The sequence below is a fragment of the Podarcis bocagei genome, assembly GCF_964188305.1.
Source record: "Podarcis bocagei genome assembly, chromosome: 14".
Taxonomy (NCBI): Eukaryota; Metazoa; Chordata; class Lepidosauria; order Squamata; family Lacertidae; genus Podarcis; species Podarcis bocagei.
This window is the reverse complement of record NC_138139.1, coordinates 21,810,315-21,837,987: the sequence shown is the minus strand read 5'-3', so window position 1 is coordinate 21,837,987 and position 27,673 is coordinate 21,810,315. Positions and strand designations below refer to the sequence as shown.

The window sequence follows — 27,673 nt, the reverse complement described above, 5'->3', positions numbered from 1 at the left end:
TAACGGTAGAAAAAAGCAAAACAAAACAAAACCCCTTAATAATCTAATCGGAATAAAAAACACCCTATCACTGGTACTTCCAAAATACCCAGGAAGGCATAAACATCAGTGCCTGGTGCCAAAACTATGACCAAGGTGATGCCAGTCAACCCTCCCTGCGGAGAGCGTTCTGTAGGTGGCGAGCTACGGAAAGGATCTGTTCTGTGGTCACAAGAACAATAGCCCCTCCATTCCAGCTTCCTGTTCTCTTGCCACCCTTGGAGGCTGCATGAAGAGAAACCCCTCAGATGGTGATCTCAGAGCCTGGCCAGGTTCACATGTGGAGAGGTGGTCCCGGTGGAGTACAGGGTCAGGTTTAAGGTGCTGGTTTTGACCTTTAAAGCCCTATGCGGCCTAGGACCCACGTACCTACGGGACCGTCTCTCCTGATATGCCCCGCGGAGGACATTAAGGTCCACAAATGACAACATTTTGGAGGTCCCAGGTCACAAGGTGGTTAGATTGGTCTTAACTAGGGCCAGGGCCTTTTCAGTACTGGCCCCTACTTGGTGGAACACTCTGTCACAAGAGACTAGGGCCCTGTGGAACTTGATATATTTCCGCAGGGCCTGCAAGACAGAGCTGTTCCACCTGGCCTTTGGTTTGGACTCAGTCTGACCCTTATGTTTCCCTCCCCTTGATTTATCGGCTACTTTAAAATGAGGCTGCATTTTAAATTGCATTTTAACCTGTATTTTAAATTGGTTTTTTTTTTCTCTCTCTCTCCTTTCCCCCCACTATTACTGTGATTTTATTGGTGTTAGCTGCCCTGAGCCTGGCTCTGGCCGGGGAGGGCGGGATATAAATCAAATTTATTATTATTATTATTATTATTATTATTATTATTATTATTATTATTAAGAACCCTATGTTCTTATCACTGTTCCTGCCTCTGAGTCCCCTCTTTTTCCACTTGCACATCCATCTGCCAAGTACCACCTTCCTAAAGAGCTTTAGAGCTCTTAATCTAAGTGCCTGTAATCTCTGTGCAGCTAATCATGGCCCTGGCAGCATCGAGGGAAGTACTAGGAGCCAGAATGAGTCACTCCCTCCGTCGACTGCCATGCATATTACATTCTAAAAGTTTGAAGGGGTATATTCAAATCCTAGAGCAATTTCCTCTGAGCTTGGAGTCATTTGTTTTGGGGGACAGGCATTTCTTTTTAATGTGTCTGTTATTTCAGCAAATGTGGCTTGGAGCTGCAATATAAAGGGTTACTGAGCAGGTTGTGAAGTGGAAATCGCCTCTTCAGCAAGGAAGCACAACACGGCTTTTTCATTTCAGAGCCAGAAGGTGGCTGTCAAGTTCAGTCTGACCCATTGAACCAAACAGGAAATCCTTGCCCATCCCAAACAGTGGTGGTCTCTTAGCAGAACTGATTCCATGGTGCCTTCTTGGACTACAACAATGCTCTCTATGTGGGGCTACCTTTAAGGTGACCCAGAAACTACAACTAATCCAGAATGCGGCAGCTAGACTGGTGACTGGGAGTGGCCGCCGAGACCATATAACACTGAAGAAGAAGAAGAAGAAGAGTTTGGATTTGATATCCCGCCTTTCACTCCCCTTCAGGAGTCTCAAAGCGGCTAACAATCTCCTTTCCCTTCCTCCCCCACAACAAACACTCTGTGAGGTGAGTGGGGCTGAGAGACTTCACAGAAGTGTGACTGGCCCAAGGTCACCCAGCAGCTGCATGTGGAGGAGCGGAGACGCGAACCCGGTTACCCAGATTACGTGACTACCGCTCTTAACCACTACACCACACTGGTCCTGAAAGACCTACATTGGCTCCCATTATGTTTCCGAGCACAATTCAAAGTGATGTTGCTGACCTTTAAAGCCCTCAATGGCTTTACCCTGAAGGAGCATCTCCACCCCCATCATTCAGCCCGGACACTGAAGTCAAGCTCTGAGGGCCTTCTGGCAGTCCCCTCCCTGCGAGAAGTGAGCTTCCAGGGAAGCAGGCAGAGGGCCTTCTTGGTAGTGGCGCCTGTAATTCAGTGGGAGGGCACCTGCTTTTAATGCAGAAGTTGCCAGCTTCCCAGGACCAATTCCCAGTTTCTCCAGGCTGGGCTTGGAGAAGACCTCAGTCTGAAACCCTGGAGAGCCTCTGCCAGTCACTGCAGACAGTATTGAGCTAGGTAGACCAAAGGATCTGACTCAGTATATAGAATCATAGAGCTGTAAGGGGCCAGTCCAGCCTCCTTCCTCCTGTTAGGCAGGGCAGGGAAAAGCCAGGAGGAGGGAGGGAAGAGGTGCCGCCACGGTGTGTGTGAGGGAGAGGGGGGGAAATGGAATGGCGTAGGGGGGAAAATGGTGCACCCTGAATGAACAGAATCCCAACGCTGATCCACAGACAGTCAGCAGCCTGGACCCTGAAGGCAATTGGGCCTGATACGGCCCCTGGGCCTTAGTTTGCTGACCCCTGCTCTACTGACTGAGCTATCCACCTTATGTTCCTGGTCTAGATTTGTACAGTGATACCTTGGGTTAAGAACTTAATTCATTCTGGAGGTTCGTTCTTAACATGAAACTGTTCTTAGCCTGAGGTAATTGCCGCTGCGCAATTTCTGTTCTCATCCTGAAGCAAAGTTCTTAACCTGAGGTACTATTTCTGAGTTAGCGGAGTCTGTAGTCTGAAGTGTCTGTAACCCGAGGTACCACTGTATTGTATACATTCAGCAGAGTCTGAAAGTTTTTCCTGAACTGGACCACTTCAGGCTGCAGGTGAGGGCCTGCTTGAATGCCCCCCCCCCCCCAGGAAAAGAACCCCCTGCTTCCTGGCCTGTGGGAAAACGCTGACCTGAAGGGAATCTGGTCCTTTTGCTGGATAACGTCCCCCACCCCTGTAGCAGAGACATGAGCTTGAAAGACTTGGCCACTTCCTTCCTAAAAAAATTGCAGCCTGCTAACGTTTTTTAACAGTTCCATTTTGTACTCAGGCTTAGTTAATCTTCAATCCAGAGTATAAGAACCCAAGAATTACATATCAGTACATTGCGAATTAAAAAACCAAAATGAAAACAAGCCGATAGTTAGAATTTAGAAGAATACATAAAATTTTGAGTAAGCAACAATAATTAATATTATAACTCAAAATTGAAAATTGAAAACAAAAAGAGAAAAGAAGAAAAAGGGGAGCAAAGCAATTAAGAACCTTAATTACATTGTTCCAAACGCTTGTGCTGAGCTGGCAAAGCACTTTATTGGGCAGCTTGGTGGATTATCCTGAAAGGAAGTTGTCTGTTTTTGGCCAGACATTTAAATCACATTATTTCTCCTGAAGAATCCTGGGAGCTGTAGTTTACCCTTTTCAGAGCTCCGTTCCCTAGCACCCTTAGCAAACTACAGCTCCCATGATCCTTTGGGGGGAAATAACAAGCTTTAAATGTGTGGTGTGCATGGATCCTTTGTGAGCCACCAGGTGGCCAAAGAGCACTTTGATTTCTGAGCTGATATGGGCGTGAGAACCACAGCCAGAGGCAGGATTCTCCTAATGGGAGGCAATTACAGCAACTGGAATTTATAATACGTATGCCGCAGTAACCCCAGCGACTGCTGTTGTGTGCAGTTTTCTTTTTTGTTTGTTTGCTACACGGCATCCAATGTGAACATTTCAAAACAGGTTGGCTTACAAAGGTGTTGTCCTCTTGGAGGAGACGAACCCTCCTGGCCTGTGAGAATAGCTCTGTGTATGCTTGGAGGGTGAGGGGAGGGGAGAGAAATCTGAAGAGCAGGGGTAAAACCGTGTGCTTGGCACCACACCACATCCACAACATGGATTTAAGCCACCACATGGCTTCCCCCCGGAGAATCCTGGGAACTCTGGTATGTTAAGGGTGGTAGGAATTGTATCTCTGTACAGAGCAAGCAACAGTTCCCCAGGAATTTTTGTACGGTGTTCATGTGACCCTGCTTACTTGGGTTGTGCCCTAGGAGTTTTGTTGCTTCTCTGGGTCCTTGCAGACAGTTGCTATTTGGGGGGTGGGATTCAGCTAAAAAGGTAAAGGGACCCCTGACCATTAGGTCCAGTCGTGGCCGACTCTGGGGTTGTGGTGTTCATCTCGCTTTATTGGCCGAGGGAGTTGGCGTACAGCTTCTGGGTCATGTGGCCAGCATGACTAAGCCACTTCTGGCGAAACCAGAGCAGCACATGGAAACACCGTTTACCTTCCTGCTGGAGCGGTACCTATTTATCTACTTGCACTGGTATGCTTTTGAACTGCTAGGTTGGCAGGAGCAGGGACCGAGGAACGGGAGCTCACCCCGTCGTGGGGATTTGAACCGCCGACCTTCCGATCGGCAAGTCCTAGGCTCTGTGGTTTAACTCACAGCACTACCCGCGTCCCTCTGGGATTCAGCTACACACCAGCAAATTAAGGTTGTGCCATTATAGCTGGTCTAGGAGCTCTTGTTCAACTAACCCACTTCCTCAAAAGATCAGACTTTTTTGGGGGGGGGCAGCGGCAAAAAGGCAAGTTATGGGAAACTTCACTATGCAGGTGTGGAATAAACATCTAAGCTCTGCACAAGCAAATTGGAATAAATGCTTGTTAAACAGCCAATTCTGTCTCATCTCCCTGCAAGCAAATTAGGATGAATGTTCAGTAAACAGGTCATTGGGAAGCACCCTCTGAGTCTTCTACCTGTTCTACCAAGGAAATAATTGCATAACATCTTGTAGATTTGATTGTTGTTAGCCGCCCTGAGCCCGGCTTAGCTGGGGAGGGCGGGATATAAATAAAATTTATTTTATTATTATTATTATTATTAGAAGGACACCTGGCAACAAAGCCGGTTGTTGGGGCAGAGCGCAGTGCTCTTGTTAACTTCGTCCCCATTCACTTCTTTGTGTAAAAGTGGCGTGTGACTCATAATAATAAGTTAATTACATAAGTAGAATTGCAATCCGTTCATTTTTTTTTTTAAAGAAGGGAGAGGAGAGAGGATGCAGTTAATGTAACCTATGCAGGTGAGATCCTGCAATGACAGTGCCAGTTGCACAGGCTGGCACATGAAGTAAAGTGATCCTGCGAGTAGCTGAAATGAGGATTATTTATTTGTTTTGTTTTATAATATCGTGTGGTTGTAATGAAACTTGAAAGCAGTTTACAAAAGGAATTGAACAGGCAGAAGATTCATAAGGTATTCCATCATCACACTCCAGCTCAATCAAAGACAGGTAAGATTTTGAACCTCAGTCACCCTGTTCAAATGCTCTATCCATCACACTTAGCAGATGATTTTTGTAATCTATATTGTCTTTGGATAATACGCCTCCAAGAGAGCATTCCTGATGATTCCTGAGTGGGCTTGGAAGGAGCTGGAGAGATATGCTTTGACTGTACCGTTAATAAGCTAGTTTGGGCTACAGTATATAGCCCGTTGGCCAACTTTGTCATGCATTAACTCGAGTTTGTGGGTTTAACCTTTGGTGCTGTTTGTCATTTCAGAGAAGGAGCCAGCGAACCAGATTCCTGGAGCGCCTTGTCGCACACAGTGCATTCCGGGGAGTACTGTGTGAAGTACCACCGGGGGCTAAACATTTATACCCTGACGGTCGAAACGAAGGAAGGAGCAGGATCGAGCATGGAGAGCGATGTCGTCTGCCTCCAAGCGCACATACAGAACCATCAGTACATGGTGAGGGCAAGAGGACTGTGTCAGTTTGGCACACCAAGTTTGGAGTTTATATAAGGAGTTAAAAAAAACTTTCCAGCCATTCAGTTCAGAATTTCATGGGTGCTTAATTGCCTGCTTTTTTTTGCTCACGCACAATTTGGGTTGTTTGTCTCCCGTTTTTGGAAGGGAGGAAATGACGTGCATTTACGGCAGGAGTGGAGAACGTCCAGCCTGCAGGACAAATCTGGCCCAACGAGGGTCCCAGTTTGGCTCACAAGGCTCTTTCCCCTGAACCACAGCCACCTGACTCTCACACGACTCTGCAACTTGAGTGCTTTGCTTGGCTGGAATGTGTCCTTCCACTCTGATATTGCCTCGTGTGTGCCTGAATGGAGGAGAGAGTTGTGTGTAGAAAGTAGCTCACGGTACAGAGGTAGAAAAACTACATAAATTGCTGCACCCGGTTTTGCCTCTGGACCCTCCCACCACTGGCATGTGGCCCTCAGAAGGTTTCAAAGAAGGGAATGTGGCCCTGAGACTGAAAATGGCTCCTTAACCCCAGCCGTAATTGCATCTTGCATTATAGATTATAGATTAAGCAGGAGGAAATAGGGAACACTGTGTTTCTTTTGAGAAATGTCCAGATTTCATCAGCTCCTGGAACCCCAATTAGTAAAATAGAGTCTAGGTTATTGAGAGGGGTGTGTGTATGTATTAAAATAGAACAACACTTTAACCTGTTGCTTCACACTCCCACTGGTTTTCAGCTAGCGGTAAAGTGCAGCCAGCAACAGATCATGTACCAGGATTTTTTAAAATGATAGCGCAAGCATTGGATACGGGTACATCATGTCTGACAAATCAGAAAGGCTATGTTTAGATGGCCTTCCTCTGAGGCCTGGTTTGCTTCACATCTAATCTAATTTGGATTTGGACCAGGGCCTGTAATTATTTCATTTCAGTTCGTGCAGGGTCAGCTGAGAGGCTGTCGGCTTCCTCTGGAAAGGGACTGAGTCGTCGTCGTCCCCCCCCAATTCAGTCTGTGTGGAAGCAGAATGACTTCATTCAGAGGATGATGGACAACTCCCATTTCCCTCTTTGCTTCTCTCCAGGACACTTCTGTGTTCCAGAACAAGTGACACTTGTCCCTTTCTCCCCTCGTGGTGCTGGCTGGGAACCAGCTGAAAATTCTCCCTCTGCTCTTGCAGCAGCATCAATAGTCACAGGAGATTCAGCTGAAGCTTCATTTGAGTGTGTCCACTTGTGCTGATAATTTTCAGAGAGGGAGGGGAGAGAAATCTATTCTTTTCTGATGTGTGGGTGATACTTGCGACAAAGAGCGAGAGTAGAGGCGCATTTACTTCTACGAATCAGCTGTGCGCGCGTTGCTCTCACGCACCATGCAAGCGCAGAATCTGAACGCTGGATTCAGCATCTCGAGAGAGCCCCCGCTTTGGATTTTAAAAAGTCAAGTTTGTAGGCTTGGAAATGTGTGTGAGCATTGCAGCTATCAAGGCTAGCTCTGTACTGCCTCTCAGCTGCTGGGGATCACAAGTGCTGTTGTGCTCAGGTCCTGCTTATGGGCTTCCCACAGGCACCTGGTTGGCCATTGTGGACTAGATGGGCCTTTGATCTAATCCAGCAGGCCTCTTCGGTTCATGGTGAAATCATAGAAGCAGGGAGAGAGGCAGCTAGGTGTGTTCAGCACGATTTCCAGAGGATAGCAGTTCTCTGCCCGACATAATAATTCCTTGCGCCTCCACATAACGAAAGCCTTGCAAGGTTTAGCTAGAGTCCAGCATTCTGTTTTCAACAGCAGATACATAGGGTCATTGCAAAACTTGCAAGCAGGGCAAGCAGTTTTGCCCTCCAGAGCAGCTGGAATTTAGTGGTCGACTGCCTCTGTCGCTGGAGGTTTCACATAGCTTTAACGGTTAATAAATACTTCTCTATTAACTTGCATAATTTAACATTTAAAGCCAGCTAAATAAGTGTGTCTCTCCATGACTTGTGGCAGCAAATTATGTTACATTAAACACTCAGTTTCAGAAGTTCTTTCCTTTGGCCTATCTTAAACAGTACTGCTAATCACTTTGACCCCCCCCCCCCAGCCCACCCTCTACCTGGTCCCCTGAATTCTAATTCTCTTTTCAACACCATTCATCATTCTAGAAAAGTCCCCTCTCAGTTGTCTTTCTTCCCACAAACTAAAAAGCTTCAGTGCATTTCCTTATGGGGAGGGTGTCCTGAGTCCTTGTCATTTTGGATGCCGTTCACTAGCTAAGGTGTGTCAAATTGTTCAGAATTACTTTTAATTGCTCAGTTTGTATGATGTTAACATAATTCAGGGAGACCAGCTTTTCACGAAAGTGAGATTGAGTTACTTTATGCCGAGTTCTGTGTGTGCGTGTTTAAAGCAATGGGTAAGATAAAAGCAAAAGAGCCGCCCTGCTGGATCAGACCGAAGGCATATCTGGCCCAGCATCCTGCTTTCACAGTGGCCAGTCAGGTGCCCATGGAAAGTCTGCAACTTCTTCATGCAGGGCATAATTGCATTTTCTATTTATTGGGGGCTGGGGAAGGAAATAATAAAGAAGAGAGTAATCTAGCCTACAGCCTGAAATGATAAAAGCAGCTAGGGAGGTCAATCTGGGCAAAAGTGCGTCATAAACCAAAAGCAGCTAAGCTCACTGAGGCTCTGGGTATTTGCAGAGGAAAGGCTGGGGGCAGGAAACCAGTGACCCTTCCAATATTGTTGGACTACCACTCCCTTAATCCCTCCTCACTTGCCATGCTGACGGGGGCTGATAGGAGCTGGAAGGGCCACAGGGTCTCCTGTGAAAAGTAGTTGTCAGCTGGCAGCTTTGAGCCCAGTCCTCCATTTGAGGTGGTCTTCCATGGCCACTTTAAGAGCATAATAAAAGGCCTGTTGGAATCAGGCCAATGGCCCATCTTAGTCCAGCATCCTGTTGCCACAATTGCCAACCGGGTGACTGTGAGAAGCTCACAAGCAGGACTTGAGCGCAACAGCCTCATTTGTGATCCTCAGCAACTGGTACTCAGGGGCATATTGTCTCTGACAACAGCATTTAGAGGCAAATTGTTAATGAAGGCTGGGGCAATGGACCTTGCTGTGTGTGCCTGTGTCTGCGCACACATTTTTCCCTTTTGGAAGGGAGGCGAGGGCCACATCCCAAAGAGGCTCTCCAACAAAACCTAGTTGAAAAACAGGATGGTAAAAGGCTGCAAGAATCTTAACAGAAGACACATCTGCTTTGCAAGCATAAAGTCCCAAGTTTAATCCGTGGCGTCTTCAGGTCAGGCTCTTGCCTCAAACAATGGGGAGCCAATCAGTGAAGACAACACTGAGCTAGATGGACCAATGGTCTATCTTTTTATGTTCCTGTGATTGCCACCCTGGGACTGATGTCTTCCTATGGTTAATTGTTGTCTGTGTGGTTTCTTTTATGAACAATTACTTAGAGCTGTTGCAGAAAACTATTAAAGTTACTCAGAAACAGAGCACGTCTGCTTCCAGAGCATGGTACGATAAAATGAATGTTAAATCTCTCTCCTCTTCTTCCAGAATACCAGTGAACACCCACACCCTGAGCAGGAAGCCAGTTGCGGAGACTGTAATTTGGGCCAGGGAGCTGAGGGCCACACAGCTGTTCTGAGCTGCCATCCTGGTGAAATGACTTCAGAAGGAAACCAAGGAGACGCTTCTGTCCCGCTGGCTCTTGCTGCGATGCAGGTTTTGGCCCTTGCCTGCCCTGAGGAAGATAGACAGCTGAAGGTGCCCTTAGACACGCCAAAAGATTCGTTGAGGCTGGAGGAAGTGGCTAACCCAGAGTCTTCCTGTGAGAGTCAAAATACAGTTACCAGGCTGCACAAAGAGGAAGAGGCGGAGTCAGCCTTTGCTGTAGAGGCCGGAGCAATACTGAAGGCAAATGAGGGCAGGCTGAGCCCGCTTGCTGGACTTCACAGTGCTGTCGGCCTCCCGCCCTGTGGAAATACAAGCCAGGAAGTTGGGATGACAACCCCCAGCGTTGCTTTGGAGGAAGAACACCTGTGTGGAAGGGGTACCTCTGACCAGGAAGTGCAGACAGCTGAAGTGAAAGAAGCTGGAAGTGTCCCTTTGAAGCCTCCGACTTCCCGCAAGGACCAGGATGCAAGCATGGGGCAGGGCGAATGCAGGAGCTGTACAGGGACTGCGGATGCTGCAACCCAGCAGCGTGTGGCGAATGGGGAGAGGGATTGTGAGCCTGCTGGAGCCACGGAAACTTTGCTTCCAGCCGGTGCAGTGCTGAGAGAGCCTGCTGGAAACGTCCCAGGAGACAGCGCTGCTTCTGCTGCGTGCAAAGGTGAGGGGGTTGAAGTGGTGGACCTACAAAGTGATGCACCTGCAGGTAGTGGCGCAGGTGTTAGTATTTTTGAGAGCGGAAGTAGCAAAACGGCAGGATCAGAGACTCCCAGCGACAGCGGGAGGGAGGATTTTACAAAGTGTCCGGAGGGCTGTGAGCTTCCTGGTGAGGAGGCGCAGAGCACAAGCCCGAGCCCTGCGACAGAAGCGACGGCAGCAGCAGTGAACGTGACAGGGATTTCAGAGTCTTCTCCAAAGCGTGACCCTGGGGTGGAAGTGCATGAGTGTGGGCAGAAACCGGAAGGTGGAAACCTGCCTGCTGACACTCATTCTGATGCCAATGTGGAAAATGATGAGTTGGGTCGAACGTTTGTGGTGGAGCCCAAAGCCCCTGGCGTCACAGATAAGAGAACAGAGCCTGTGGCTGAGGTGGGGGATAAGCAAAAAGACCTTGAGCCAATGCAACCAGGAACCGAAACTGCTAGCTGTGGCTGTGGAGGAAGTGCTGCCTCTGCCAGCCTCAGCCAGGGGGCATCTGATACTTGCAATGCTCAGAAAGGAGCTGTCAATGTTGAGGAACAAGTCAGTGCCCCTGTATTGTGTGTGGATTCTGCTGATGCCTCTGAACTGCAGGCAGACTCGCTCAGCCCTCCAGTGTCGTCCCTTGCCCAAGAGGAGGCTCTTTCCCTTCCCAAACAGGCAGAGGTGGAGGAAAGCAGCCGAGAGCTGGACCGGTTTAGCAAAAGCGCTCAGGAATTCATTGCCCTGGCTTCTTCCTTGCTTGTCGAAGAAGCGATCCAGCAGGCCCAGCTGATCGTCGCTCAGGAGAGCAAGGCCAGAGCGGCCCCTGTTGGCCAGGAGGCATCTCTGCACCACCAGGACCTTGCCCTACCTTTGTGTGGCAAGGGCACCGAGTGTGCACAGGATAATGTAATGGGCACACCCTCTGCTATTCATAATAGAGAATCCAAACAAATCCAGGAAGTAGGAGCAGCAGCAGCAGCAGCAGAGACAGCAACAGAGCCAACGGCAGCTGCCGCAGAGGGAAGCCCTGTTTGCAGCGAGGAAACGGCAGAGACTCTCTCTCTGGTGGATCACCGGGGAGAAAACCAAGAGGGCTTTTCCGCACAGCTGCCTGGAAGCAGACAGGAGCTGCCTGGCAAAGAGGAGGCTTTGTCGGAGGGCCCGGCACCAGCAGCTGTTGTGCAATTCCCTCCTCCTTGTCGTCAGGGCAAGGAGCTTGGAGGCAACGAAAGTAATGCTAAAGCAGGGTTGAAGGGAGAAGCCTCCAGCTCAGGCACAGATGAGAATGCGAAGGCGGGTGTCTCTGGGGATGCCCTGCCAGGCCCTGGGCCGCCAGAGGATGGCTCTCTGTGCCCCCGCGAGGCCCCCTTCCCCGATGCTACGCTGAACCAAGAACTTGAGCCCAGCTGCCCAGATCAGTGTGCAGCCCCTCCACCTGGTGGGGTGTCTGATTTAATGGAAGCCCCCTTGGTCGCTAGCGATCTACCTGTTGCAGCCATTCTTCCACGGGAAGGAGGGGAGGAGGTGGAGAACGTGCCTTCCAGAGTATTGCTTCAGCCGATTGCCGAAGAGCCCCCGTGCGATGGAGACCCTGGCTCTGAAATCTTCTTTTTGGCCAGCGAGGGGGAAGCTAGGCCTGGAGTTGAAGCAGCCCAGATGGAGGGCCTAGCTCAGCCCAGCAATGGCACAGGGGAGGGAAGCCAAGCTGAACAGGATTCCCAGCTTTTGCAACCCTCTCCCTGCCTGGCTGTCGAGCCGCTGGCAAAAGGGGAGGCAGCAGGTTCTGTTCAAGAAGCTGACGGTCCCTTGGTGGATAATGTTGACAAGACAGTTACAAGCTCCGATCAGGCGCCAGCCGTGGCAGAAGCATGTGGTCCCTTGGTGTCTCTCGCTGGAAGCTCTGTGGAAATCGCCCCCTTAGCAGAGTCCAGATCTGAGGCACAGCGTGCGGCGGATGCTGGATCCATCCCTAATGGAGAAGCGGATTTAAGTTTGCAGCCTGGCGGACTGGCGGAGGGAGCTGCAAGCCCAGCACTTCCAAGCTGTTCACCTGTTGCAGGTAAGTGAAGTTAGACTGATTCTACGATAGCGCCATGGGATTTGTGTTTTTCCTAGGCAAGCAAAGGGAATGTGTTCTTTGGTTCATGGGAACTTCTTGTGTGTGAAAGAGGGGATGAGGTTATCACTTCCTTTCTTCTCCCCCATCTTCCTTCCATTATTTTGTTTTCATGGATCCTGTCAGCAATTTCCCAGAATCTGCATTTCCACAATCCATAGAGAATCTTATGTCTCCCTGGCTGTTCTCTCCTGTCCCTCCCTGCTGCTTGTTCTCTTTCCTGTAGTTGAAATTCAGATTGTAAGCCCCTTGAGGCAGAGACCTCGCCCTGTCCTCATTTTTTTACTTCTTTTAATTGCCATAAATGTGCACCTGTGCTGCTATATAAATAAGCCCAGGATAACAAACACTAAACGTTTTATTGTTTAGTGAGAGAGGCTATGTATGGTTAAATAGTTAGCAACTGGGGCTTTATACCTTATGTTTTTTCTTCTAAAACAAGTGCCCAAGCTGATCCAAACTTCGCTTGTGCTAACTTTCTCTGCTAACTTGGAATTGGAGAACCCAGAAGGGCTATGTGTGAAGCTTCTCCCTCATGTCAGCTGTTGAAGTTCTAAAAGTGTCCTTCCAGTCTGAGCCTGCCAGTTTCTAAATGTGGTACTTTTAGGTCACACACACACACAGCACAGTGAGAAAAAGAGTCTTACTCCCCTCCCTGCCCCCACCCGGATCCCCTTTTTGCATTTCTGAAACCCTGACCGAACACAATTATGCCCTTCCCAGCACATTTAAGAGCTGGATCTGGGATTCAAGCCTTTATTTCCGACTTGACAAAACAAAGGGTTGATGGATTTTGGCTGATGAGCAAACTTTGACAGGAGAGGACTTGACAGCATCAGGACAAACCGGTCGGGCGTCTTTATTAAAGCATTTTGCCTCTTCTGCAACAAGAGTTCATTGAACACTTTTTAATTTCTTTTAAAAAAATGAAAACAAAAAAGGTTTAAAAAGTGAGAAAGAGAGGGACTTTTTCCAATCTGAGCTGAAATTCTAGAGGCGGAATCTTTAGCAACGCTTAATGATAGTTTTAATGCAGGCTTTTTGGGCCCCACCTGCTCAGACAGCTGTTAAAATGTAAACAGCTGATTCCTCCCTTCCCTCCCCCCTCCCTTTTTTGTGTGTGTATGTGTATGGTGTCTGGTGCTATTATGCTGTTTTGCCCCGAGGAATCACAGGTGTGGCAAGCAGCCCCATCCCATCTCAAGCAAAGGTTGATCTGCAACAAATTAGTGCCAGCAGACTTAATACAAAGTAGAGCTGCAAATCGAAGTGCTGGTGTTTTTGCATGTGCATGAAATAAAAGCTTAAACCTCCCCTCTTTCAAAAATAATAATAATCTGGTTGGCAAAGAGAGTAAAAGATTTGAGTAGTTTCTGGCTGCTGAAATATCTTAGGGCCATGTGTACAGGTGGTGAAGAAAAAAAGAACTAGATGTGAAAGTGGAAAATCTAGCTGCCACCTCTGCTTGGCATGAATCAGCATTTAACAAGCTCCCATTTCATTTTAATTTTGCGCTGTATTTTTAGTTTGATGTTTCAATAGCATGGGAGTGGTTGCAAGTGAGACACTGGAGTGTTGGCTTCATGAGAGCTCCTCCTCCTCCTTCCGGACGTCAGCGGCTGCTTCCTAAAATTTCTTTCTCCACCTTTCCTTCTTGGAAACTTTTGATGGGTGCAGGGAATAATAGGAAAAGGTGAAGGGTGGAAGCCACGCCGCCGCATTTGCAACTTCAGCTAAAAAGAAAAGTGCCATGCCCAGTGATGGCTTCTAGATACAATTAAGGACAGCTCACCAGGTGGGCTGGCAAGTGGCTAATAATAGTGCTGCTGCGTGTCTCGAAAGGTCTGGAGGACTCAGGAAAGCAAGGGGGTTTATCTGCCTGTGGTGGGCTTCGCAGGAAGCTTAAACAGAGAGAAAGGTATCAGTGCATCCAAAACAGCTTTGTTGGGGAGTGTTGTTGGCCAGAGAGTGTAGGAAGGTGCAAGCCAGCGGCTGAGAATGGAAGCCTATAATTAGAAGTACTTCCTGCTCTGCACCTGCTGTAAACTTGATGCTGGGACTGGAAGGGGTGGGTGGAGAGAGATGCTGTTTTTGCCCAGGCACCGTTTGTTAAGTGCAGTTTGGCGTTGGCTCTTGGGCAGCTGAAGAGAACAAACAGAAACAGGATTAAGCTGTAGTTTTGCCTACCATGCCAGAGCACGGCAGAGGCAAGCGTTCCTCTCCTGTCAACACCAGCAGCCGCCATTTTCTCAGCCAAAAGGTAGGAGGGTGTTCACCGATAACAGAGCTGGGTCTGCTAAGGAGCTGTTGCTGTTGTTTTTTGCTTTGCTTTTTGGTAGTGCAACATTCCCTCAAGCTTGATGCCCTTCAGATGTTTTGGACCACAACCCTCCAAAGCAGATGGAGGGCACCAGCTCAAGGCAAGGCTGTTGCAGAGTGTCTCTGAAAAGCCTTGGACCTATTTGCTTATTGCAAAGCAGGCACGGTTTCCAGGCAGTCGGGCAAGGGGGAAATTGACAAAGCAGAGGGTGGTTGGTTGTTTAGGCATCTTTGCCCAAGTGGCTTGTTCAGGGATGATTGGCAGAATCTGCAGAGTCGTTTTCAAAGTTGAGACCTGCCTCGTTTACCTTGATTTGTCTAACAGCTCACAATGGGATAATGGGGCAAGGATTTTGAGATGAAGTTTGCTCCTGAGTACTCACCAATGCATGCTTTTCAAGAGAGTACCCGTTTTAATGGCCACAAAACACAGGGCCTTTTATTGTGGTGGCCTCCCAGTTATGGAATGCTGGCACTCATATTGCTGTCTCTGGCACCAGTTTAGCATGTATGTTTCCCCCTGGATTTTAAAGATCTGTAGTATGGTTGGTGGTTTTAATGTATGTATTAGGTGATTGATTTTAGTTCTGTGCTGAATGTAGTAGTTTATAGTGCTGTTTTGGGTGTGGGGTTTTATGCTAGCCTGCCTCTCTTAAGCTTACTGTGGTTTTCTTGGAGTATGACTTTATGGCTTTTATTTTACACTCTCTTATTTGTTTGATGCCTAGATAATTTTTTTTACAGGGCAATCCATACATATATAATAAGTAACAAAGGTATGCCACCTTGTCTATGACACAGCTGAGTGTAGCATGTAGTTTAATCACTGTAGGGGGACCCATCTTAATTAATAGACCCAGGTTAGGCCCCATCTGCTCTATATATTTACAGCTGTATCATACCGATTTAAACAGCAATGGCTTTCCCCCAAATAATTCTGGGAGCTGTAGTTTGTCAAGGGAGCGGAGAATTGTTAGAAGACCTTATTCTCCTCACAGAACTCCAGTTCCCAGAGTTCCCTGGGAAAAGGGATTGCCTGTTAAACCACTCTGAGGATTGTAGCTTTGTCAGGGGAATAGAGCTCACAACACCCTTAAAAGTGGTACGATGCGGCTTTGAACACACAGTGCCGACAGAAGGGCCTTAATGTGAAGCGGACCTTAATTTTGTGGCCAAGTTGAGTATTTGAACTCAGGCAATAAAAGTCCTGACCACAAATGATGCTGCTTTAAATGTGTAGAGCAGATGGGGCCTTGCCATGTCCATTTGCTCCTGAGTGTGACTAACATTGGATGCAACCCAGTTTTTCCGTGTTTCTGAAAACTTCCTTGTGCCTGTCTCATCTCTACAGCTTTAGAGTGTGTCCCATATTTATTTATTCCCATTGCTCATACTGTGCCCATCTGCCCCTCTGCCTCCAGCGTGTGGCAAACAGGCTCCTTGGAGAAAGCATTGACACCCTGGAAAGACAGCATCCATAGCCTTCATTTTACCCCTTCCGCCTTGCGTGTCTCTTCTGCCTCCTATTCCCCTGGCAGTCCCTCCTTGCTGGTCCCTGGAGCACCTGCTGGTTCCTCCCTCCCGGCTTGTTGTTGCTTTTCTGGGAGGGAAGAGAAGGTGAGGTTACAGCACTTTTCTCCTGCTGCTTTATTGGCTGCAGAGGCAAAAGGTGGTCTCCTTCCCTTTTCTGCCGAGTCCAGCTGCGTAATAATAATAATAATAGCCTTGCTGGATCAGACTAAAAGGCCACCTAGTTGACTTTGCTCCTTCCACGGCTGGAGGCACAAATGCTTCTGAACATCAGTTGCTGGAAACCTGAGGAGGGGAGAGTGCTCTCTTGCAGATTTCTCACAGGCATTTGGTCGTCCATTGTGAAAGCAGAATGCTGCGCTAGATGGACCCCTGGCCAGATCCAGCAGGCTCTTCTCCTCTTCTTCTGTTCTTGTCCTGTTTCTAACCATGAATGGTGGTGATGTTGCAGCTGCTGATGCTGCCCAGCCTTTCAAGAGAGATCAGGTAGCTAACGACAAAATAGTACAATGTTAAAAATCAAATGTAAGCACAATGCGAATTGTAACGGACTAAATTATTACACGAGCACAAATTTGTATTTGTATATTAATTTAGTTGGATTATATCAGTGGTGTCCAAACTTTTTTCAGAGAGGGCCAGATTTGATGAAGTGAAGGGCCGTGAGGGCAGACCAGAGTTGTTGAGCTTTTTTCATGGTTTTGCCCCAAAGTTGTTGAGGATTTTACTCTAGGACATAAACTGCCACAGGGGCCAGATTAGGCCCCACAAATGGACTTTGGACGTGCCTGGATTAGATGATCCTTCCAACTCTGCAGTTCTGAAAATTAAACGTATACAGAGAGTTAGTAGAGGTGCATCTATGCAGACATGGAAAGTAACTTCCCAGGGTTCTAGATGTTTATGTTACATAATTTGAATCTAGCATTAATTTGTTTGACATTGAATCATGCAAATATAAGTGCTTATGTGTTTTAAAGCCACTTTGGGTCACTTTTGTGAGGAAAGTGACTAACAGCGCTTTTAAATAGCAATGTGCTGTTTTTACTATCTGTATTTTAATAGATCATTTTAAATAGTTTTAATTGTTTAATATTGTTTAACGACTTTTTAATTGTTATCTTTTATTTCCCCCCGCTTTCTATATTTTATCTGTGTTGTTTTAATCTGTGTAAATCTCCTTGAGTCTTTGAGTGGTAATCTGTGTTTTACAGTGGCTGCATTCATGGGCAGTTTATTCCATTTTCACAATTTTTCTCTGACTATTAATTTCCACATTATATTTGAGCTTTCACACAACATAAAAGTCTCTTCCAGAACTGAAGCGAAGAATCATGGAACTGTAGTGGAATATAACACATCTTTAGTATTCATTTCCATATTTGCAAATGATTGCCCCCCCCCCCCCGGGAAGCAAATAACATGGAAATGAGCACTGATTTTGAACTATCTTCCACTGTAGTTCCAGAAGTAGCTTATATGTCATGTGAAAGCTCAAATGCAATGCAGAGCATTAACAGCTAAGGAAGAGTTGTGAAAACTGAATAAACTGCCATGAGAATGCAGCCCGCGCTCCAAAGGCCTGTTGGAACAAAGAGGTTGCCATCTGACTGCATGCAATGTAGGGGGCAGTCAGATCGCAGTGGGGAGGGAGTTCCATAGCTGGGGTGCCACCACTTGTGGAAGGATAGGCCTCCTCCAACCCCTTTGAAAGCCATTTCAGCTGGTAGGCCTCAGCACATCTTGCAGCTGGGGATTACATAAGTTGATTATGTATCAGGTGAATAACTAGTTCCTTCTGTCAGTCAAGCACTTCCTGCTGGGTGATTCTTTTTGGTAACCCCCATGCTTCTCTCCCACCCTGTATTATATTGGGGTGGGGAGTGGGGAGGAACAGACTGATTATAATAAATTCTCTCTCATGAGTTCCCCATCTTTTCTCTCTTCTCTAAACTAAAGACACCTGTGTACCTTTGACTTTCCTCCCGTGGCATGGGTAGTGTGAGCCTGGCACCTTCCAGATGTTTGATATACCACAGTGCCAATCATTCCTGACTATTGGCCATGGCGACTGAGGGCTGTTGGGAGCTGGAGTGCAACAACATCTGTAGCGGCCACAGGTTGCCCTTGAGCCCCTGATCCCTTTCTCTAACCTTTTCCAACTCTCATTGGAGAGATGAAGTGGTGGGTTTTCTTTCCCCTTTTCTATCTCCAAGGTTCTGTTGCAAAATCTGCTGAAAGGTCCAAATCACCATGACTTTATATATACAGTGGTACTTTGGTTTAAGAACAGCTTTGTTTGTGAACAACTTGGATGAAGAACGCAGCAAACCTAGAAGTAGGTGTTTTGGTTTGTGAACTTTACCTTGGAAGCAGAACATGTTCTGCTTCCTGTTGAGTGTGTTCCATTTGAAAATTGAGTCCCCCGCTGCTATGGGAAAGCACGCTTTGGTTTAAGAACGGACTTCTGGAACAGATTAAGTTCATAAACCAAGGTACCACTCTGTGTGTGTTTGTGTGTGTAAATTTTGTTGGTCATGGATGCCTGGAATGCTTGTTCTGAGCTGGAGCTGAACTTGTTCTTGCTTGCCAAGTCATAAGTTGCACTTCTTTTGAGTCTGTGGAGAAGTAACCGCTACGCTACAAAAACAAACATGAAATCCTCTTCTGGCAGCTCCTTTTGTTGTGTGAGAGGAGAGGGGCTTCGCAACCAAGCAACAACAATGCAACGTTATTTCTCTGGATCTTTCTACAACTGTTGCTAAGTTGTCAAAATGTTGAGCTGTGTTACCAGAAGTGCCTCCCTCACAAATTATGCCGGCGTTGGGGAGATGCTGCTGCCTGATAAAACTCCTAGTCGTAGTGGTAGGGTACCTTTATGCAGGCTTGTAAGATGACTCCCCAAATTGCTAGATGTGTGTGTTAAATAATTTGAATCCAGCATTAAAATTTTGACATTGCTAGGTCAGACCAAATTTTGATTTCTTTTCTCGCATTCGATCTCTTCAATCTGTCACTGTTTAGGCAACCTGAAGGAACAGTTTCTGTATGTGTGTTCCTTCTTGAATGTCTATTAAAGCAGGGGTGAGGCACTTTGGGCCCTGGGGTGCCAAATGTGGCCCTCCAGCCCTTGGAGCTCTCCCCAGGTCACAGCCCTTGCTGGCCCTGCATCAAATCCTAAGTGTTTCTGCCTGGCTGAAACGTGTCCTTCGATTCTGAAAGGGCTTCTTGCTTGTCTGGATGGGAGGATACAGAGATGAAGATGATGATGATAATAGTAATTTATTATACCCTGTCCATCTGGCTGGGTTTCCCCAGCCACTCTGGGCGGCTTCCAACAGAACACTAAAATACAATAACCTATTAAACAGAGAGGGTGTTTGAATATGTGTACATTAGTTGCTCTGCCCACACTTCCTCCTGACCCTGCCCACCACTGATGTGTGACAAGTGGAAGTTTGTCTGGGAGGGAATGCAGCCTGAAGAAGGCTAGCAGGCCAGTACAATGTGGGTCATAGTAGCAGCCAAAAAAGTTCTCATCAAATGTACAAAAACACCCCTGGGTGCATGCCTGTAAGCTGTTGTCACGTGAGCGCACAAAACTGCCTTATACTGAGTCAGACCATTGGTCCAGCTAGCCTTGTGTTCCCTGCTCTGTTTGGGAGATGTCTTTCTCATCAGATTCCACCCCATCCTTTGAAACTGGAGATGGCAGTGATTGAACCTTGGGCATTCGGCACGTGAAGCAAGTGTGCTCTACCAATGAGCTGTTTGTTGCCTGCTCTCCAAATTCACATTATCTTTGTCCTGAAGCTTCTCAGCACACTGTGCTGTCCTTTTCGAGTTACTGTAAAATCAAGCTGTTTTTAAGAAATGACATAAAACAAACCAGCTGTGTGGAAAGCAGATGGGGTGGGGGGAGTTGGTGGGAAGAGCTTGCTGAGTGACTGAGAATGCATTTGGGTGAGCAAAGTTGTATCAGCAGTACTGGTGGTGCGAGAAGGGAAGTTTGTCGAAAAGCCCCATGACTGTTCTCCTTCTGTCACTGCAGAAGCTGTAGAGATGAAGACCGAAGAAGAGGTGGGTTTCTTGAGGGATCTCGCTGAGAGCTCGGCTTCCGAAGGAATGGTGAGTTCTTGTGTAAATCTCCTGTTTCAATCATGTCTGAAAGCAAATCTCTGTGTCATAAATGGCCATTTTCCTTCTCTCCCTTCCCCTTGTTATGAGGAAGCCAACCTCAAGTTTTCCTTCTCTCCCTTTTGTGGAAAGCACTATTGTTTCTGAAGTTGGTGTTTTGTTTCTGGGAGATCTTTTGGTCTCATGGTGGAAGGAATATAGTTTGGGCCAGTTGGTTTGCTGCTGTGATCTGTCTCTCTTCCCCCACCCATCCACCCATCTGCCCGCCTGCCTGCTGTCTTGTGCACCCTCTGTGCACAATAATTCCCAGATTCTCTGCTTTCTTAGAAAAGGAGAAAACAATAAGTTTCTAGCATTTGTAGAACCTGAGATACAAAGCAAAATGTACAGGCACTAAATCTCATTTTTTTGGTACAGGCACTTCTCCCTCTCCCTCTCTGGAAAAATTCCTGCGGATTATGCCCAGTCAGTTTGTGGGTTGATCTTTCCTGTCCTGCTCCAAGAATGGAGTTGTCATTGCATGCCTGCTAGCCTTGGGGTGATTCATTGGCATATGCTAGATGAAAGGAACTGCCCTGGTCCAGAGTAGCTTGGAAAGCTAGACTGACAGTCAAGGGATGACTGCTCTGATCTTTTCTGAACACGCTTCCTTGGTTTCTGGTCGTCATCCTCCACTGAGTTGTCTTGCGTATGCCAGTGACCAGCAACTGGCAGCTGAATCTGCCCCCCTTTCCTTCCATATATCACTTGATTCAGAAGATGTACTTTTATTATCTAGTCAGCTCTTTGCTCGGCGAAAAAGAGCTTATTTTCAACCTACCCTCTTGCATTAAAGTGAGCCGAGTCTCTTCTTGCACACCACACATGTAAAGCGCATTCTCTCTCTCCCCCCCACCCCCGAATCTTGGGAACTGTAGTTTGTTAAGGTGGAGCTACAAGTCTACGTACCCTTAGGTATCAGACTTTTTGGAATGCGTTAAATAAATGGGGTTTCCTGTCTAAGCATTGATTGAACACAGAGCTGTTTAGTGTCAACTTGAGTTGCTGCATCACATACCTGGGACTAGTGAGTTGCATGTATGGGGCATATGTGTTGCCTGCATAAGGAGGCTGGGCTCTTTATGCTGAATTCCCACCCCACCATCCTGAAACCACATTGGATGCTTGCAAAGTGACGAGGAGAGCTCTGTTCTGTTTCAGTAAATTCTTTGGACTCTTTATGCCTGTTTGCTTTTATCTGAAGACCTGGTGTGAGCAACTTGGGATAACTTGGGGTGCCTTGGAGGAATCGCAGTCCCAACAAAGCATAAGATCTCATTCTGTAAGGTTACTTGCTTTAGAAAAACAGCTTGCAAAATTTACCAGCTGTCGCCGTTGTCTTGTGTGTGGTTCTGCTGTAGTGATAGACTCCGGTTTTGTCATCTTAGTTTGGTATACAGCATCTGGCGTATTGCTGTCGATGCCAGTAAGCAGTTGCTGTAACTGTGTAAAGATTTGCTTTCCTGTGATGTTTAAGTCTACTTTTGAAGCTGTTCTTGTGCAGTGGTGGTTTTCAGATTGACTAATCCACCGTGGATCTCTGTACATGTTTCAGAGCGTTCTGGGGTGAATTCTAAGTCTCATACTCTATTCATACGTGCACAGTTTGGGAATGTTGGGCTGCTTTGAAAGTGCTCCACAAAGTGTGTGCCTACAACAGCCTTTGCTTACCTGGTTGCCCTGTCTGCAGACCAGCCATGAACTGTGGTCTATGGTTACAGCTCTGGAGCAAGAGAAGCCGCAAAGCCTGTGTTTGGATGACATGCTAGGCCTCACCATGGCTTATATGGTACCAGAAGGGACCAGAGGGAGGATCAAAGCAGCTGCAGTCTTCTCTCTGGAAACCTACATATTCACACTAAACTGTGGTTAGAGTCAGAGTCCGATATAGGAGGGATGTCCAACAGGTCAATCGTGATCTACTGGTCGATCGTTGGTGGTAGATCATGGTTGATCACGAAATCAACCTCCCCCCCCAAGCTGAACAACTTCCTAAAAAAAGCTCAACCAACTGCAAACCCAAAATATAGCAAACCCAAAATATAGACGCACTTTTACCCTCGCAAGATTGAACGTATTACCCTTGGCTGTACTTGATCAATGATTCCTACATATTCCACATGAAAAACGCTTATGTCCCTGTGGAGATGGCAGTACCAAATCAGTGGGGCAATGCCCTTCTGGCTTGCACTCTTTATAAAGACTTGAGGAATGAGATTATCACCCCTCTCTTATTGTCCATTCTGGGTTGCCCAATCACTGCCACAGTGTCCTTTCCCCTGGCCGATCAAGAGGAGCAGATGACTCTGGAAACCTGCATATTCACACTAAACTGTGGTTAGAGTCAGAGTCCAGTATAGCAGGGATGTCGAACAGGTCAGTTGTGATCTACTGGTCGATCACGGGTGTGTGTGTGTGTGTGTGTGTCTCCATCTCCGTCTCTGTGGTAGATCATGGTTGATCGTGAGATCCTCCCCCCCAAAAAAAATCTCAATAATTTTGACCCCCTTAAAAGAGCTCTTTGGCTCCCTAAAAAAAAAAAAGCTTAGCAACTTTAGTCAATCCAATGGGCAGATCACTGCCAGTTTTTTTAATAGTGGGAGTAGATTGCAGTCTCTTTTAATTTGGACATCCCTGCTGTATAGCATTTCAAAGTATTCAAAGCCTTCTGCATATATTATATTGCTCTAATCCTGTGCAAGTTAGGTTATTATTATCTCCATGTTGAAAATTGTGGGGTAGGGGAAGGAAAGGCTTGCATAGAATCATAGAGTGGGAAGGGGCTACGAGGGTCATCTAGTCCAACCCCCTGCAATGCAGAATCTTTTGCCCAACGTGGGGCCTTGAACCCACAACCCTGAGGTCAAGAGTCTCATGCTCTTCCAACTGTGTAGACCTGTTGAAACTATTGAACTTAAAATTGTCATGTGTCTATTTACCTCAATGGTCTACTCTGAGTAGGCATAGTATTGGATACAACCCAGAGACAGGAGCGGAGATTCAGGCCACCCGATGACTTTGTGGCTGTGGTGAAATTCAAAGCAGGGTCTTGCTGACTCGTAGCTTGATCTCCTAGGCACTTGCTTTAGGTTGGTCATCAAGCTAATCAGCTTTCTTTTTCCCCAATGGGATGCATAGACTTTGTTGAAATAACTGCTGTGGCAAGAGGGAGAGCAGCCTGGTCCTATCTATCAGCTAGAGAAGGAAAGCTTCTCTTGCCCAGAAGAACATTCAGCTCCCAACTTCCAGATGAAGGGCAGCACACTCTGACCTGCTTCCTCTGCCTCCCAGGAAAAACATCACGGCAAAGAGGAGCCCAACCTGGTTCCATCCATCAGGCAAAGAAGAAAAAACTTGCTGTTCTCCCTTGCAGGAAAGAATAACTAACAGGAGCTTTCAAAACAAAGAACTAGGGTCTGTACTTATGCAAGCATATCCCACCCATGAGGTGGGGTGAAGCTGCCCCAATGGGTGCCAGAAGCCCCCAAGCCAGTGCCCCCATGGGTTCCCTTCTGCCCTCCACCAGCAGAGAAGTTGGTGCCAATTTATAGCGAGATCTCATGGGATTTTACGGAGTGTGCAAGATTTCTGCGCCAGTGGAGTTGGAGTGGGCGGCACAGGGGTGCCGCCAGGGTTAAATGGGATGTGCCACCCCTGCACTTATATTTTTCCTTCTCCCTCCCATTCCCTTTTCCTTTTGTGTTGTGTCTTTTATATTGCAAGCCTGAGGGAAAGGATAGTTTCATTACTGATGGGGAGCTGCTGCTTTTCTTTTCTTTTTTTTCAGCTGGAGAGCAAGGTTAAAACATTTTAAATAAATAATAAGTGAGAATAAGTGAGTTGGGCCACCAGAAAGTTAAAAGGTGCTGCTGCTAACTTGCTCTACACATCTTATTATAGATAATTTCTGTGACTAATCCTTGGGCGTTTGCTTTGCGCAGAAAGGCCATCTGTCAAAGAGAGCGCCACAAGAATACACCCTGTATTTTGTTTCATGTTCCATCTTATGAGCAAACCTGCCTCTTATTAGAGGACACTTGGTGCCTCTTACAAGTTGGCATCAAAATGCCCTCTTCTCTCTCATTTTTTTGCGGCAGTTGAAAAGGGATAAAGCAGCAGCCCTTTTGAAAACAAGTGTCATCATTATGCAATACAAGTTGGGGCTTCTATTTTGCTCTTCTCTTTTGTTCCCCTGCAGGGGGAAAACGAGCTTGTACCAATCATTTCCTGCCTCTCTTTCTCTGTTTATTTGTTTGTCTGGCTGCCTCCCTCTCTTCCCCATCTCCAGAATCTGGCTGTTCTGGTATAGGATTGGGAGTGCCAAGGCAAATGGAAAGTTTGCGGCTGGATTGGTGACCACAGTTTCCTGTTGCTAAGTTTGATGGAATATATATATTTTTTTAAAGAAAAGCCAACAGCACTGTATTAACACCGCTTAAAATCTTCAGAACTCTGTGTAACCCTCCGACACATTTAGGTTCACAATAAATCCCAAATGAGTAGTCACCAGTATATACCTCCCATTAATTTCTGTGTGCAGGTGTTAACATAATAAACTGCTTTATATTGAGTCAGACCATAGGTCCATCTAGCTCACTATTATCTACCTAGATGAGCAGTGGCGTTCCAGGCTTTATCTGGAGATGCAGGGAATTGAAGCTGTTTGCACAGCAGATACTCTACCACTGAACTGTGGCCCTTGACGTAAAAATAAAGTATGATTCTAGTCCTCATGGATCTGAAGAAAGGGCTGAGTCAGATCTTCAGTTCATTTAAGGTAAAAAAAAGGTAAAGGACCCCTGGATGGTTAAGTCCAGTCAAAGGCGACTGTGGGGTGCGGAGCTCATCTTGCTTTCAGGCCGAGGGAGCCGGCGTTTGTCCGCAGACAGCTTTCCGGCTCATGTGGCCAGCATGACTAAATCACTTCTCTCTTTTTTTTGGGTAAATGCTCTTTATTGATTTTATTAAGTGTTACAACTATTCTGTTCATTGTTAAAAATATAATAAAAATAAAAAGAGGGGTGGAGATGCAAACAAACAAATACAACAGTAAAAAAAAACCACAAGAAACATCAGAACATGATAGTAAGATTCAACATCAAAAGCTGTCGATACAATAAATCACAAATAATTAACCTTCTACTGTTTGAATGTGACTTCTGTCCATCTCACCTCGGGTCCTTTCTTCCTTTTTTAACTGCATCCTTTATCATCTTACAGTTCACCAATATTATATGTAATACATTATCTGTCTGTCATATATTCTGCGAAAATTAATCAGAGCACATCAAAGATGTTACTTGGGAACAATGTTTTTTTTTTAAGTACAATCTATAACACTCCCACTCTTTTTTTAAACTTTTGATTTGGTTGATTCCTGATTATTTCTGTCATCTTTCCAAGTTCTATATACTCAAGTAGTTTTACCTGCCACTCCTCTTTTGTTAGAACTTTCTCTCCCTTCCACCCTTTGGCTAAACCGCTTCTGGTGCAGTGGAACACCGTGACGGAAACCAGAGCGCATGGAAACGCTGTTTACCTTCCTGCTGCAGTGTTACCTATTTACAGTGGTACCTTGGTTTAAGAACAGTCCTGTTTACGAACGATTCGGTTTACGAACTCCGCAAAACCGGAAGTAGTATCCCGGTTTGCGAACTTTACCTTGGTCTAAGAACGGAATCCAAATGGTGGAAGGGCACCAGTGGTGGGAGGCCTCATTAGGGAAAGTGCACCTCGGTTTAAGAACGTTTTCGGTTTAAGAACAGACTTCCAGAACGGATTAAGTTCGTTAACTGAGGTGCTGGGAGGGAATCTGGTCTAAAACACTTGCCAGTCAGTTGCCAGTCAGTCAAGGTACCACCAACCTTTTCAGACCCTGGACACACTTTTAATCCAAACATGCATTTTGGGGAGCCATTTCTTTCACCATACATCTGCATGATGGTCGTGCACCTGTTGCAACCCACCTTAAATCAGACCAGTGGTGTAGACAATACTCAGCTACGTGGATCAATGGGCTGACTCTGTATAAGGCAGTTTCCCATTTTCCTATCTGGAACTCCAATTTTCCTCCATGGTACCATTTTTTTTGAGAGTGTGTTTTTAAAAAGGTAAAAGGTTAAGGACCCCTGAATGGTTTAGTTCAGTCAAAGGCGATTATGGGGTGTGATGCTCTTCTCGCTTCAGGCTGGGGGAGCTGGAGTTTGTCCACAGACAGCTTTCCGGGTCATGTGGCCAGCATGACTAAATTGCTACTGGTGCACAGAGGACTGTGACGAGTGCCAGAGCACATGGAAACACCGTTTACCTTCCTGCCACAGCCGTACCTATTTATCTACTTGCACTGGTATGCTTTCAAAATGCTAAGTTGGCAGAAGCTGGAACCTGTTATTTGACTAAACTCATGCCTGTCTCTTTAAATGCTTTTAATGAGATGTGGTTTCAAGTGATGCTTACTGCAGTCTTGGATGGCTGCTACAATAATGTCCCACCCGGGTGGCAGATTTTTTATTGTGGCCAGCCACAGGTGGAAGACATTATCCATTATTTCTTAATTTGCCCCATCTACAGGGATCTGGATTTTTGAAACCTTTGCTAATGCATGGAAGTAGGCGTACTGTGGCAAAAATGGTTCCGTTTCGAGTGATCCTAATAGCTTTGTGACACATAACATGGTGCTTTATTCACTGGCTGCAAAAATGATTAGAGAGAGAGAGAGAGAACATTGTTATAAGCTGATATGGAGAAACAGAGGTTTAACTGGAAGCTGAGCTAGGTTTGAGCTAGGCAGTGCTTTTTCTGACTTCTCTTTCTTCCTTTTACTGAGGTTTGTTTTATATTTTGGCGTATGTTTTTATTATGGTTTGTAGTTCAGCAAACTGTTCTGAAATAGTCTTTACCTTTGGCTAGTACAATAAACTTATTGATGATGATGACGAGGAGGATGTTTCTGTCCTGCATCCCTGTCCTTCAGTCTCCTTGGAGCTGGTCAAGGAGAGATGCACATGTTCAGAATGAAGGGTGCTGTGACATTTTACCTAGAAAGAACCTATCATCTTACAAATGCATTGGATGTGAGTTTCCGGCTGGAGCTTGGCTTCCATTAGGCATCCCTTTAGCCACTGTGAAAACAGAATACTGTATTTTTTGCTCTATAAGACGCACCAGACCACAAGACGCACCTAGTTTTTGGAGGAGGAAAACAAGAAAAAAAAATATTCTGAATCTCAGAAGCCAGAACAGCAAGAGGGATCGCTGCGCAGTGAAAGCAGCAATTCCTCTTGCTGTTCTGGCTTCTGGGATAGCTGCGCAGCCTGTATTCGCTCCATAAGACGCACACACATTTCCCCTTACTTTTTAGGAGGGAAAAAGTGAGTCTTATAGAGCAAAAAATACGGTACTGGACTAGATGGGCCTATGGTTTGATTCAGAAAGTCTTTTCCTTGTGTTCTAATGGGATCAGTATCGGGTTGACCCTGGGGCA

General features: G+C 46.5%; 1 protein-coding gene across 6 annotated transcripts in view; it reads left to right on the top strand.

Annotated features, from left to right (window-relative positions):
• AKAP13 (A-kinase anchoring protein 13) overlaps positions 1-27,673 on the top strand; it is a 246,861-nt gene that overhangs the window by 112,285 nt on the left and 106,903 nt on the right. For all 6 annotated transcript variants that reach the window (XM_081170988.1, XM_081170990.1, XM_081170989.1 and 3 more), the window contains exons 7-9: positions 5,494-5,683; positions 9,249-12,108; positions 20,066-20,142. In XM_081170988.1, coding sequence (XP_081027114.1) covers positions 5,494-5,683; positions 9,249-12,108; positions 20,066-20,142 — 3,127 coding nt within the window. The remainder of the gene's footprint in view (positions 1-5,493; positions 5,684-9,248; positions 12,109-20,065; positions 20,143-27,673) is intronic.